The 13,686-nt window shown below is 51.5% G+C and overlaps 1 protein-coding gene across 1 annotated transcript; it reads right to left on the reverse strand.

Moving 5' to 3' along the window:
• Positions 1–1,565: 1,565 nt before the first annotated feature.
• On the reverse strand, positions 1,566–9,273 carry TFF2 (trefoil factor 2). The gene is made up of 4 exons (XM_068969438.1): positions 9,195–9,273; positions 8,394–8,543; positions 7,119–7,265; positions 1,566–1,669 (listed from the first exon to the last, which is right to left on the reverse strand). The coding sequence occupies exons 1-4, from the start codon at positions 9,271–9,273 to the stop codon at positions 1,566–1,568; spliced, it is 480 nt and encodes a 159-aa protein (XP_068825539.1).
• Between the last annotated feature and the right edge of the window lie 4,413 nt (positions 9,274–13,686).

Below are 13,686 nucleotides of genomic sequence, written 5' to 3' on the forward strand. Positions count from 1 at the left end.
CCAGTCCCCCAGTGCCAGAGCAGTATTAGCCCAGGCATCTGACTCCTGGGTGTGCGTCTGAGCTGCCAGGGAGACCTGTTGGTTTGGAGCAGGGATCCAGCCCTGGGACCGTGGAGTGAAATGACTCCTTGGGTCACCATTCATCTGGGTGTCCAGGAAGCTCCGAGCAGTGTCCTGGAACACCTTACAACTCTTCACACAGATGCAGACAGACCTTGGGACAGGGACAAGCCTTGGGGCTGTGTAAACAGAAGGGCTCGGGGCTGAAGGGGAGGGGCTTGACCAGTGGGGACGGGCCTTGGGATCCAGGCTAGGGAGAGCAGTGATCTGTGAGGGCACGGTCCTGAGTCTGCCTGGCTGAGCTGGCTGGGAGGCACGGGGTCACCTCCCTGTGGCTGGACGGATAAGCCACCAGACAGGGGGAGGGGCGCTGCTCACCACCCACGTGGTGCTGAGGGGCACAGACCCCAGAAGCACCCTCCACTCTGTGTGTGTGGCCCTGAAGCGGTAGCCTCGTGGGCTGCAGAGGACACCATGCGTCAGCACGGAAGACAAGGCTGCTCTCTCAAGGCCGTGGGGCCCCGAGGCTCAGCATCCTTGCCAGGATCCCCACCAAATATAGCGAGAGGGAAAATGAAGTCTCCTCTCATTTCAAGACAGAGGATGAGATGATTGGATGGCATCAACAACTCAATGGACATGAATCTGAGTAAACTCTGGGCGTTGGCGATGGACAGGGAGGCCTGGCGTGCTGCAGTTTATGGGGTCACAAAGAGTGGGACACGACTGAGTGACTGAACTGAATTGAGCTCATTTCACAGGAATGCTGCCAGCAGGCAGACCCTCAGGGTGTTCCTGGGGGTCCAGCAGTTGGGGTGCAGCCTGCAGTGAGGGCAGCTGCCCCCTTTGGACTACCACTTTAGCCAGAGCCACAGACAGCTCCCCAGGGAGGGGACCTGGCAGGGATTAGCCTTCCTGTATCAGCAGGGGGGACCTTGGAGGGGCTGATGACCTGGCACTGAGAAAAGGGAGATGTTCCCTCAGGTAATGGGGCCCGACTGCTGGGGTCGGTACATGTGAACCCAACAGTGACTAGTAGTCACTTTCATGAAGCACTCACCACGTGCCCCGCACTGGTCCAACCACATCTCAGGGTTTAACTCATAGAATCCTCACAACAAGCCCACAGAAAAGGGTGCTATTAATACCTCCCACATTGCACATGAGTAAAACTGGATACCAACCACCTAAGTCACTTGCCCAAGGTCACACGGCTAGGAAGCAGCCTTGATACAGAAACTGTTACAGAACATAAGTGCAATGCATATATATTAATAGATGTTGTTGTTTAGTCGCTAAGTCATGTCTGACTCTTTTGCAACCCCCTATAGCCTGCAAGGCTCCTCTGTCCATGGGATTCTCTAGGCAAAAATACTGGAGTGGGTTGCCATTTCCTTCTTCAGAGGATCTTCCCGACCCAGGAATTGAACCCGCATCTCTCGCATTGGCAGGCAGGTTCTTTACGCTGAGCCAACATATGTATATTGGAGATCTGGTATGTGAACTTACTGCAGCCCCCTAATTCCACGGTGCCCTGTGGGGGGCACTGAGGAGGTCACCATGGTAGTCACCGTGGAGGTCAGGTTGGGCTGTGGCTCTCCTCCTTTTTCTTTAGGCAGAAGCGGGGAGAAGGGGTTATCAGCAGAGGGGCTGGGCCCCTGAATCCCAAAGCAGCATCTGGGGTGTTTATGAGTGTGAGTCCCATCTCCAAAATATATGTATAATTAATATAACCACTATTATGAACACACAGTCGATCCTCATGATTCGCAGGTTCTCTGTCTGCAGATTCGCTGGATTCGCTGCAGATTCACTGTAACTTGTATGTAGCCCCAGAGTCGGTGCTGCCCGGCTTTTACGGCCATCAGCTCTGCGAGCCTGTGCACAGCAGGGAGACCCTGAGCGTCCCCAACTGAGGGCCCAGGGCAACCCTGCCCTCTTGTTTCAGCTCACCCTATAAACCAGGGGCCTTTCAGGGCCTTTTCACAACCTTGTTTTTCATATTTTCGTGCTTGTAGCTGGTGATTTTGCTTTTCCCATGACCGGATCGCAGTGGGAGTGCTCTCTCATGTCCCAAGTGCAGGAGGCTGGGCTGTGCCGTCTGGAGAAAGCACGGGCATCAGAGGAGCCTCCTGCAGGTGTGAGTTATGGGGCTCTGGGGTGAGCTCAGTGTTAGTGAAACAACAACATATATGAAATCAGTTGTCTTTATTTTATTTTTCTTTTGCTACTGTAACTATCTTTTATTTTTTGTCTGGCTATTGATTGTGAAAACTGACAAATATCTTTCACCATTGTGGGAAAAAAAAGAGAAAAGGAGAGAGAGGCAAATACAAGTGAAAACGACAGGGTCATTCTGTAATGTCCATCACAGCCTTCCCTCCAGAGTCTTGTCCATAATTGCTTATCAGCCCTCAGTATTCTGCTTCAAAACACAGTGGTTCCAGGAAATCATCAGCGGGCAGATTTTTGATACCAACTGCTCAGTCAGTTCAGTCGCTCAGTCGTGTCCGACTCTTTGCGACCCCATGAATCGCAGCACGCCAGGCCTCCCTGTCCATCACCAACTCCCGGAGTTTACTCAGACTCACGTCCATCGAGTCAGTGATGCCATCCAGCCATCTCATCCTCGGTCGTCCCCTTCTCCTCCTGCCCCCAATCCCTCCCAGCATCAGAGTCTTTTCCAATGAGTCAACTCTTCACATGAGGTGGCCAAAGTACTGGAGTTTCAGCTTTAGCATCATTCCTTCCAAAGAAATCCCAGGGTTGATCTCCTTCAGAATGGACTGGTTGGATCTCCTTGCAGTCCAAGGGACTCTCAAGATTCTTCTCCAACACCACAGCTCAAAAGCATCAATTCTTCGGCGCTCAGCCTTCTTCACAGTCCAACTCTCACAGCCATACATGACCACTGGAAAAACCACATACCCCAAATCCTTGATCGCCAGTCACCTCGTTTCCACCCTCCTGCAGCAGCCAGTCAGTGTTCATCCCCACTCGCCACACCAGCTCTGGTCACCCGCACAGCCTTCCGTGACACGGGAGCCAGGATCCACCGTAGCCCACTCAACCCAGGGCTCCCGCTGTCTCTTGGCTTCCTCACGGGTACCACACTTATACTACTAAGGGGTCTTCACGCAGAAACACACATCAAGCAAGGTCATGTGCTGGTCAGTTGATGAAATTGGCCAAGAGCCCTAAGGCACCCAGCTCTGCATTTTCCCCAATCCTGATTGTTCACGATTTGCTCATTTGGGGTCAATGATTTCGTAGAAGAGAACTGCCTTGAATAATGGAATCCACTGTATGTATAGTCAGTTTACAGCGGGAGCATGTAATGAGCACGTTCTGAGGACCCACCTCCCTCTGAATTCAGTTGTGCTGCTCTGCAGCGCGGGGGGAAGGACTGTTAGACCTGAGGCCACTGAGTGGCCCGCTAGGTGTCAGGACAGGAGGAGCAGACAGTCCTGGGAGGAGCTGCATTTACTGGGAGCGGCTGTGCGCCAGGCAGCTCACACACATTATTTCTAATCCCCACCGCGACCTTGCTGGGGACGCAATCATTAGCCACGAATGACAAACAGGACACTTGAAAACCTCAGTGATAAGACAGCCTCCCCAAGGTCACTGAGACAAGCACTGTGACGTCTCCTGTTGTCCCTCTCTCCCAGGACCTGCCTGGTCCCCTCTCCCCTGGTCCCCTGTGACTGCCTCTCAAAGCACCTTCATCACCTGAGCCAGCCGGCCAAAGACCTGGATGAACCCCCAGGGCCCATAGACCAGGACAGTGGGAGTGAGTCCCATCCCCTACCAGACCCTCTGCACCCAGCCCGCCCTTCTGCACCATCAGCAACCTCCCAGCTGAGCCCAGCGGGGTAGTGAGAGCCTCTGGAGGGAGCAGAGTGGGAGAGGGAGGGAAGAAGGCGTAACAGAGAACGAAATGTTGACTGTCTGATGGTGGTGGGAAGCTTGAGGGAGGCTTGAATGTCTCCAGCTGCCACTCCAGGGACAACAAGGTTAGCCCCCTCCCCCGAGCCCTGGGCCACTTACAGAAGGAGGTTGGGGGCCAGTCCGAACTGCACTGAGATACCAGGCAGTTCTCTGTAGTCAATGGTGTTGGAGCGAGAGCAGTTAGAGATATATGTCACACAGATTAAAATGGCGTAAGAACCCCCAGGCCCAGAGAATGCCACTGAAATTGCTTAAAAGTCTGCACTCAGCTGTCAGAAGGGCCGTGAGGAGCCGTCTGGGAAATGAGGGTGGCAGTGCGTCAGAACGCATCTGTGAGAGGAGAGGGGATTGCGGGCAGGGCGTGAGAAGAGGATCCCTGCGAAAGAATCAGGGTGCCAGTACCTGCTTCCCTGGTGGCTCAGACAGCAAGGAATCTGCCTGTAATGCTGGATGTCCAGGTGCGATCCCTGGATCGGGAAGATCCCCTGGAGGAGGGCATGGCGACCCACTCCAGTATTCTTGCTTGGGAAATCCCATGGACAGAGGAGCCTGGTGGGCTGCAGCCCATGGGTGGAAAAGAGGCAGACACGACTGGGAAACTCACACCTGCAGCCCGGGAACGGGAGACTGAGAGCAGAAGCTCCACCAGATCCTAAATCCCAGATGGCCTGGCGCCAGGAACAGAAGCACCCAATTCCGGGTCCGAGAGTGCAGGTAAGGATAATTCATGTGCCAAACCTTTTCCCCAGTACATGGGGTTTGACTTGGCTCCGCGATGGGGATGTGGGGAGGCTGACTCAGGGACTCATAAACTGCACGTGAGGACACATTGAGAAGACCAGGCACCTGGTGACTAATCAATTCACAACCACTGAGCCACTTGTCTTGAGTGTTTCAGACCCTGTGTTCTAGCCAGAGCCATTGTTTTATGGGATTTATGTGTGTGTCTCAGCAAGATAAAGACGCAACACTGACCTAAGGCTGAACGGCGCCCTTTTCTCAAAATAGGGGTCCAGAGAGGGGATATGGAGCCAAGTCTCTACCTGGAAAAAACACTCTAGAATTCCCACCTTGCAGTGCAAAGCCACTGTCACACAGGAGAGGCCCTGGGTTTCTGGGGTGACTGTGGGCCCAGGCTGGGGGAGAAGGTAGGGGGGAAGGGTAGGCCACAGAGAGTCTGGCCTGGGATCACCCATGTTGCACCCCCACCCCTGAGTGGCAGAATGTCAGGAACCCTTCACCAAGGTGCCCGAAATATCTTTCATGCCACGACCTTCCCATAGGCCGCATAGAAACCTTGATGAAAGTTTCAAACTTCCTCTTTAGAACAGCTTTCAAATTACAGCACAGTGCTTTGGCTGCTCACTCCCAGGCCGAGGGGAGACTGCACAGAAGCCCAAGTCCCCCGCTCAATTTTGGAAGCGATATTGGGGTGACTTGCATGAATTTCAAAAGCAAGCATTCAGTAATGCATTTGTAAAAAGCAATTTTGTAATTACAATCTGAAATTGTTTGTTGCTCCAAGAGTAGCCTGTAATTTCTAATATGCTTTTAGGGATGTGGTGGTGGTGGTTTATTAGCTAAGTCATGTTCGACTCTTACAACCCCATGGACTGTGGCCCGCCAGGCTCCTCTGTCCATGGGATTCTCTAGGCAAGAACACTGGAGTGGTTGCCATTTCCTTCTCCAGGGGATCTTTCTGACTCAGGGATCAAACCCGTGTCTCCTGCACTGCAGGGGGATTCTTTGCTACTGAGCCACCAGAGAAGCCAATTTTTATGGGTAGTCTTTGAATTTTTATACAGTGATTGAGTATGAGTGTTTTAAAGGGATCATGGATTCCAAAGTTCCTTACATACAATACATTTTCACTGTCAGAGTAGCCTGAACCTATTAGATGAATTCTTGCTCTTATAGCAGATAAAAGAATATTAAAGTTACACCCAACACGTGTATGTACTCTCAATAACTTTCTCAAACACACACGCTCACAAGCTTTGGCCACCTCTGTGTCAATGATGCCAACATGGAACTTAGCAGATTTTAAGGGCTTTCTTTATTTGAAGAAATCATATGTGAAGACATTGAAAGGGATAAAAAGCAGATGACGAAAACCCAGGAATTGGGGAAACATGAAATCCGAAACTGTAAGATGGTGAGTTTTCTTCTGTTTCGGAGAATCCAAGGAGCCTGGAGGGTTCTCTGAAGCCACTGCCTCTTAATAATGACAGTCTAGAAATTTAAACACAAGACAGTAGGTAAGAGTGCCAGGAAGCCTGGAATCCGGGCTAAGAGGTTCCATGGGTTTTCAGAACTATAGCCCTCAGTCCAGCCATCCCTGCTGGAGAAGTTGCCTGCGGGAGCACAGCCCCCTGGGGCCAGATGCCCTCTAGGGGTCCATACTCCTCAAATAACTGGCAGTTTTCCAAGTAGACCCTTAGGTCACTCAAAAAATCACTTGGAAACTTCTGGAAGAAAAAGCCGTGCTCTTTGGAACATCCTGATTTCCTTAAAGGATTGATGCATTCTTCCCATCTTTTGGAAACATGTGGTCTTTCCTTGTCAAATTCAGGGTCAGGGACACACTGTAAGTGAGGGGGTGGCAGGAAGGAGATGGCCCCCCGGGGCTGGCATTGGGGCAGGACCTGTCACCCATGGTCACGGGAGAGAGCATCAGGGTCCGCAAGAGAAGAGACCACATCTGCTTTGCTCTGGATCCTACCCATGGTGCCCAGCGCAGGGCGGGGCATTCAGAAGCACCCAAAATAGCGACATCAGCCAACTGTGCTGGGACCTGGGGCCGCGGCTGAGGGTCAGATGCTTCATACAACCAGCACAAAAGACACAGTGGGAAGACCCAAGCGCTTAGATTATTTATTTTTTTAAAAAGCTGTCGTTGTTGAGAACATTCTCAAATTGACTTCTGAGATGGTTCACAATAACGGCGAGCTCCCACATGAGTACGGTTTTTCCTGAACTGACCACCCGCGGGGTCTGGGGGCCTGGCATCGGGCATCCTGGCCAGCTGAGGACCTCCCCGACCCCAGCTCCCACTACCCCTGAGAATTGCCTGTGTCTGGGCAATTGCCTGTGTTCCCCAACGTTACCTTCCACAGAGATGGGGAAGAAGCACCAGGGCACCTGGGGGATGGTGTCGGAGAAGCAGCACTTCCGGGACTCACACTCCTCAGGGCTGATGCCCGGGTAGCCACAGTCCTTGCGGGCCGAGACCTCCATGACACACTCCTCTGACTCTGCAGGGCACCACCAGGTTTGGGGACAACAGGGGGATGCAGTTAGGCTGGGTCATTAGCCAGACACCTCCACCCCGTCCCGCTAGGGGAGCACCTTGAGCTCACAGGTTCAGGGTAGCACCAGGGGCTCCTGGGACTGTCACCCCTGGACTAAATGTGGGCACCAGTGGGTGGCCACCCCTTCTTCCTGATGCCCAAAGTCAGAGGGAAAGCTGCTTCACCTCCCTGGACTTGACATGGCTCTATAAAATGGAGTTGCCCACACTACCTCCTGGGAGGACTCTTTAAAGTTACAAAGCATTTGACCAAGAAATGAGTGGCTTCCCTGGTGGCTAAGTAGTAAAGAATCCACCTGCAATCAAGGAGACCTGGGTTCGATCCCTGGGTCGGGAAGATCCCCTGGAGAAGGGAATGGCAACCCACTCCAGTATTCTTGCCTGAAGGATCTCATGGACAGAGGAGCCTGGTGGGCTACAGTCCGTGGGGTTGCAAAGAGTCAGACATGACTGAGTGACTAATACTGACTAATACTAATACAAAGAGTTGACACCCAAGGATCCTTCCACTACTGGATGAGCCCTGGCAAACCGACCACCTGCCATCGGTTCCGTTTCCCCCAGAGCCCGGGAGCCTCCAACCAGCACCCCTGAGGGGTGTGGACGGGACCCAGGGCACTGAGTTCCACACAAATGGGTCTGCTTTGCAGACAGAACTCTTTGTGTGCCTGCCTTAAAACAGGTGACTTTTTAAGTTGATAATATGCGCAGGAAAAACTCACTCTCAAAAGATGACTCTAGAAGCCTTAACTTAATTTCTAAACGTTTGGGGTCTGTTCGAAGTTAGGTTAATAACATCCTGATTTTAATGCCTTTATGTCCCTTAGAAGCTGGTTCAGGAGCCACAGCCAAGAGGGTCCTGAGACTCGCTCTTCCTTCAAATACAGTCAAGCAGTCAGATCCCCTGAAGTCTCCCTAAAAGGACAAACAGCTCACCCTCGGGATCTAATGTGGACACAGGAGGCAGAGGGTGTTTTCTCTTCCCTTTGGACTGGCCTGGGTGGTCAGGGAGCCTGGGGAAGCTGGGTCCTGGGCTGCAGGCCAGGGCTCAGGAGGGGACCTTGCCCGTTACCTTGCTTCGGGAGGGGATTGAAACACCAGGGGACCCCAACGACGCTGGAGTCGAAGCAGCATCCTCTGGAGAAGCAGTCATCACCGCTGATGCCCGGGAAGCCGCAGTTCACCCTGTTGTGGGGGTTCAGGCGCGAACACTGGCAGGCACCTGCAGAGAAGCCCAGGTCAGCCAGCGCCCCCCACATGACACCCCCCACCCCCCCGGCCAGTGCATCCAGGATGCTCCATCAGCTCTGCTCCCGCCTTGTAAAGGCTGTCTTATCTCGCTCGTGTTTGAACCACGCAGCGTCCTTCAGAGGAATTGACAGGGCTTGGCTGAAAGTGTTTTATTAGTTTAAAAATAAAACCTTCTGGCAAGAGGGTGGACAGATGGACTCAGGCCAAGGTCAGGATGAAAGTGAGCAAGTCGGACCCCCTGGGAGACCTCGATGGGCCTCCCACCCAGCCCCTCCTCCAGCTGGCCCACCCACACCCAAGGCCGTCCTGACCAATCCCGAAGGGGGTCCTCCTGGGAAGTCTCACCCCTCTCCCCCACTGTCCTCCCTGAATGGCGGGAAGCAGGTGGACGCACGTAGGAGCCGGCTGCATGGCCCCCATCCCCAGTCCTAGGACACCTTCCCACCTGCTTCCCCACCATCACATTTTCACTTCCAGGGAAACTAATACAAACGGAGACCCCCAGGGGACAGGAGGCAAGGACCTCACACCCCGCCACCCCCACCCTCTGGGTTCTAGAAGGCTCCCAGGCTCGCTGGCTCAGATGCTCCATTTCCCCTCAGGGACCTGAACCTCCACTTACCTGGTTTCTGGGCCCCTGCCAGGGCGCACAAACCCAGCAGGAGAAGCATAGCCAGGAGCCAAGTCCCTCGGGGTCCCATGATCACGTTCATCTGCACCCCAGGGCCACCAGAAGAGCGCACACTCCCCGCTGCCAGGGGTGTTTTATAAGCTTCTCTCTGTTTGTTCAGCAAGCAAGATAACCTCGTCTCTGCCTGTGGCACAATTTGTGGCCTTTGTTAGGAAAAGGAGCTGTGCTGCGATAGCTTGGCCAGCAGGTGGGGGGGCCGGGGGGCGGGTAGGAATGACAGAGCAGAGCACTGGGCTCCCCGCAAGCACAACCAGGCCACCCCCCTGCCCCAGGCAGGGAGCCAGGTCGTGCCAGGATGCCGACGTGGAAGATAGCACATGTGGTGCTGGGCACTCGCGGGGTTCCACCCAGGAAGGGAGAAGTTAGGGATTTCTCCTGATAGAGCACGTGGCTAACACCACAGGAATTTTTAAGTCCTGGGCCCAAGGCTCCCAGGGAAAATGAGCCAACTGCAGGCAGAGCAGACCCCTTCTCCAGGAACGGGAGGATGGCAGGAGACCCTCCTCCAGGGCTCCTGGTCCCTGGTCTGTATCTCCTCGTCTCTGTCTTGGGGGAGGGATGGATCTCCATGGAGATGAGGCTGACAGAGTAAAATGAACAGCCTCAGATGAGTGTAAAAGTGACAAGCTCATGTCAGCAAAGCCTGCATGCATGCTAAGTCACTTCATTCATGTCTGACTCTTTGCAGCCTTACGGACTGTAGCTCACCAGGCTCCTCTGTCCATGGGATTCTCCAGGCAAGAATATTGGAGTGGGTTGCCATGCCCTCCTCCAGGGGGTCTCCTCAACCCAGGGAGCAAACCTGTCTCTCAAGTCCCCAGCTTGGGCAGGCGGGTTCTTTTCCACTGCTGCCACCGTTTGTTTTCTTCCATGAGAACTGTCTGTTTTCTGAAAGATGGCACTTGTTAATCAGCCTGTGCTCAACATAAGATGCTCCAGGGGAAAGGGAAGTCGCTCAGTCGTGTCCGACTCTTCGTGACCCCCTGGACTGCAGCCTACCAGGCTTCTCTGCCCATGGGATTTTCCAGGCAAGAGTACTGGAGTGGGGTGCTCCAGGGGAAGGGGTCTAAAAGTGGGACCCAAAGAGGCAAAAGAGAAACGGGGGGGATGCACCCCAGGGGAACAGAGGGGAGATGGGGTGAGGTCAAGGAAGCTCACAGGTCCCCCAACTCTGGGGCACTTCTGGGAGCCACCAACCCATCAAGCATGGCTTGAGCAGCCAGGAACCTGAAGATGTATGGAGTCTGGAACTCTGGGTCTTCGAGTCTGGAGAGCAGACCTGCGTGCTCGGGGCTTCTGGCAGCTCCAGTTTCAGCACCTACAGACTGGACCCCTGCCTAGAGCCCTGCTGAGCAGCCCTGGGGCTCTGTCTTATCGAACTTTGAAAAAGTCACCTTTCCCCACCTGTGTCTCTGTCACCCTTCATCAGCACCAGGACACAGGACTCTGAGTCTTCTCTTCCAGGTTCTCAGCCCCACTTTCGTCTCTGCTTCTTCCCTCCTGGCCCAACTCCGCACTGTCCCATCCGGGCCTTTTCAGGATTCCTGCTGAAACCAGCTGATCCGCGCCCAAGAGACAGCTCACCAGCCCCTCAGTCTCTGGCCTGTATCCCCCTTGGGAAGCTCCTTCTGCCTCCATCTGAGGTGGAGCTGCTCAGGCTCCCACCCAGGGCACCATCCGTCCACATGGTGTTTTTGCTTTTAGAAAAGGGCACATTTTCTTCAAGACAAGCTACTTCCACCTGTGGGGAAGTCATTATGGAAGATGCAGTGTCCACAGTGTGAGTGGCACCCACCTGAGTGTGGACCTGTGTGCACAGAACAACCTCTGAGCTGTGCTGGGTGACTCTGATGGGAGTTGGGTGGCTCCCGTCACATGGGGTCAGGCTCGGGGGTGGACGCTGACCTTGAGCCACAGTTTCACCTAGGCTGTTTGAAGATGCATCTTAAAAAAAGATCCCGCATTCTGCAACGAAGTCAAACAAACAAGAAGAAAAAGAAAAAGTTTTACAGCACCCGAAGACACACTGCAATCAGGGGAGCGTGTTAAGAATTACAAGTGATCTCTCATCTGAAACAATGCAATATGGAAGGCAGCAAAATGATATTTAAGTGCTAAAAGAGAAAATCTTGTCAAGTCAGAATTCTATACTCATGGAAAATTCCTTCAAAAATAAAGGCAAAATACTTTTTAAAAATGTATATATATATATATATATATATGTTTAGAGTGGTTCTAGATTCACAGCCGAATTGAACAAAACATACCCAATATAAATTTTGTTTTAAGTTTTTTAGACAGAAGCTGTAGGAAGCTGTAACTTGCCAGCCTATTCTCCAAGGAAGCCAAAAGTGACTGAGGCTGCGGTGGTCTCTTGGTGCAGGGCATGAGTTCTCCTGTCTGCTGCAGCCACTGCCCACCTGGCTGGATTTATTCAGCTATGGCAGCTGTTGGTCTCTGTCAGCATTTGTGTTTGCAAGCCCAGTCCAGTCTCGTGATATCTCCCTTGGTTTGTACAACTGTCTACTAACTAATCGCTCAGCCAGAGCTTTGTCCCCATCCAGACGTAAGTCTGCTGCCTTGATCACGTTTATAAAGGGACAGTACCTGTCACTCCCCTGCCACCCCCTCACACCTCCCAACCTGAAGGGTAAAGCCCAAGCGTTTCCTGAGCATGGAAAGCAAGACCCTTTATGAACTGGACTGCTCTTAGCCCCCACCCTCTTCTGATGTCAGGTCTCCTTCCTAATGCAATTATCTAGCCCTCTTGATGCAGCCTGACCTCTGACCCTTTGCCTGAATGTTACTGTTTCTCTGCAAAACTCTTCCTCTACTCTTTGCCTTCCCAACTCCTGTCCATCCTTCAGCTCTTGCCTCAGGAGCCACTCCATCCAGGAAGGCCTCCTTCCCCTGAGAGAAGACGAGTGCCCTTCACCCCTCCCCCAAGCTCACTAGAGTCACCACACAGCCACATCTGCATTTTAAGTGGAGTTTTACTTTTCCGGCTCCTTTATTCATTGTACTGAAGGTAACAGCTAAACCTGCAGGTTAATTTTGTGCCAGCTGATATTCTGATGATTTCACATGCTACATTTCATTTAATTCTTACAATACAAAGGAAGGGTTAGAAAGATCAGCCCCATTTTATAGTCTATATGGAAAATTAGTTTTCCCAAACACACAGAAAGTATAGGGTGACATGCAGAATGGCACCTATGCCTCTTTCATTTGGAAACCCCAGAACCTAACCCAGCATCTGTACAAACTAGACCTACTTAGTGAGGGTACCTGGCACCAGGGAGATAAGGAGCAGGAATCCACCACTTAATATCACGGATCACCCAAATTTCCTCCTGAAATTCTTAAAATAATACTTAGACCTGGGTATATGCAAATAAGCAAGGCAAGCCTCTTCTCCTCTCTGGACTAGTTTTCTCATCTGTGAAACAAGAGCTGAAATGAGGGTTTATTAAGTGATCTCCAATGTCTCATACGCCTGGTTAAACCCTCACAAGGATGCTGACTAGGATAACATCTCACTTTGACACTGTCATTGGGGGAAAAGGAAAAATTGAATCACCAACACTTGCATGTTCAGTGTGTCTAATGCAATTTCTCTCCCCACCATTCCAATTTTCTGGAGTTTGACTGTGCTGATCAATAGAGTGGGTAAGTCACAGATACTTCCAAAGCCCAAGACTTAATTTATTTACTTAAAATAAAGTGGCCAAAGTTGGGAGGAGAAAGAAATAGATAAACCAACTATTGAGAATTTGGTACTGAGTTTGGGAGGGAGTGAAATTAGAGACTTTGATGAATTATATTTGGGGACATAATTGGATGGACATAAACCTTAGCATTTTTCTATATATTGTGCAATGGAATTCCTCCTTGTACTACTTTGAAGGATTTTAGTCAAGATTTACATTCTTTCAAAATGTCTTTTTTGTATCTGAGTGGGAGCTGGGTAGTATTAAAACTTAAAGATACTTAAATAATTTAGGTTACCACATATCAAGGAAAAAAAAATATAGTAGAGTTGGCAAATGATGACACATGAGCTCATTGCCTATGTTTAAATAAAACTCTATTAAAACACAGTCATACCCATTCATTCACACATTGTCTGTGGCCACTTTCTAGCTACAATTGCAGAGTTGATTACCTGTGGCAGAGACCGTATGGCCCAGGAACCTGTAATATTTACTCTCTGGTCTTTTAAGGAAAAAAAAAAGTCTTTTCCTGTACTTTATTACAACTCTAAAGATAAATTTTAAAAAGTGGAAAGAAATAATCGTATTTTATTTTATAAATGAAATGCTACAGAAATGTGCCTTAGTGTTTTTTTCCCCCTTCTGTTGTGAAAATGGTATATTCCGTATTCTGGTTGCTGGGAGACAATTCCCTGTGAATCTCTCATGTT

Source organism: Capricornis sumatraensis, chromosome 1 (assembly GCF_032405125.1).
Source record: "Capricornis sumatraensis isolate serow.1 chromosome 1, serow.2, whole genome shotgun sequence".
NCBI lineage: Eukaryota > Metazoa > Chordata > Mammalia > Artiodactyla > Bovidae > Capricornis > Capricornis sumatraensis.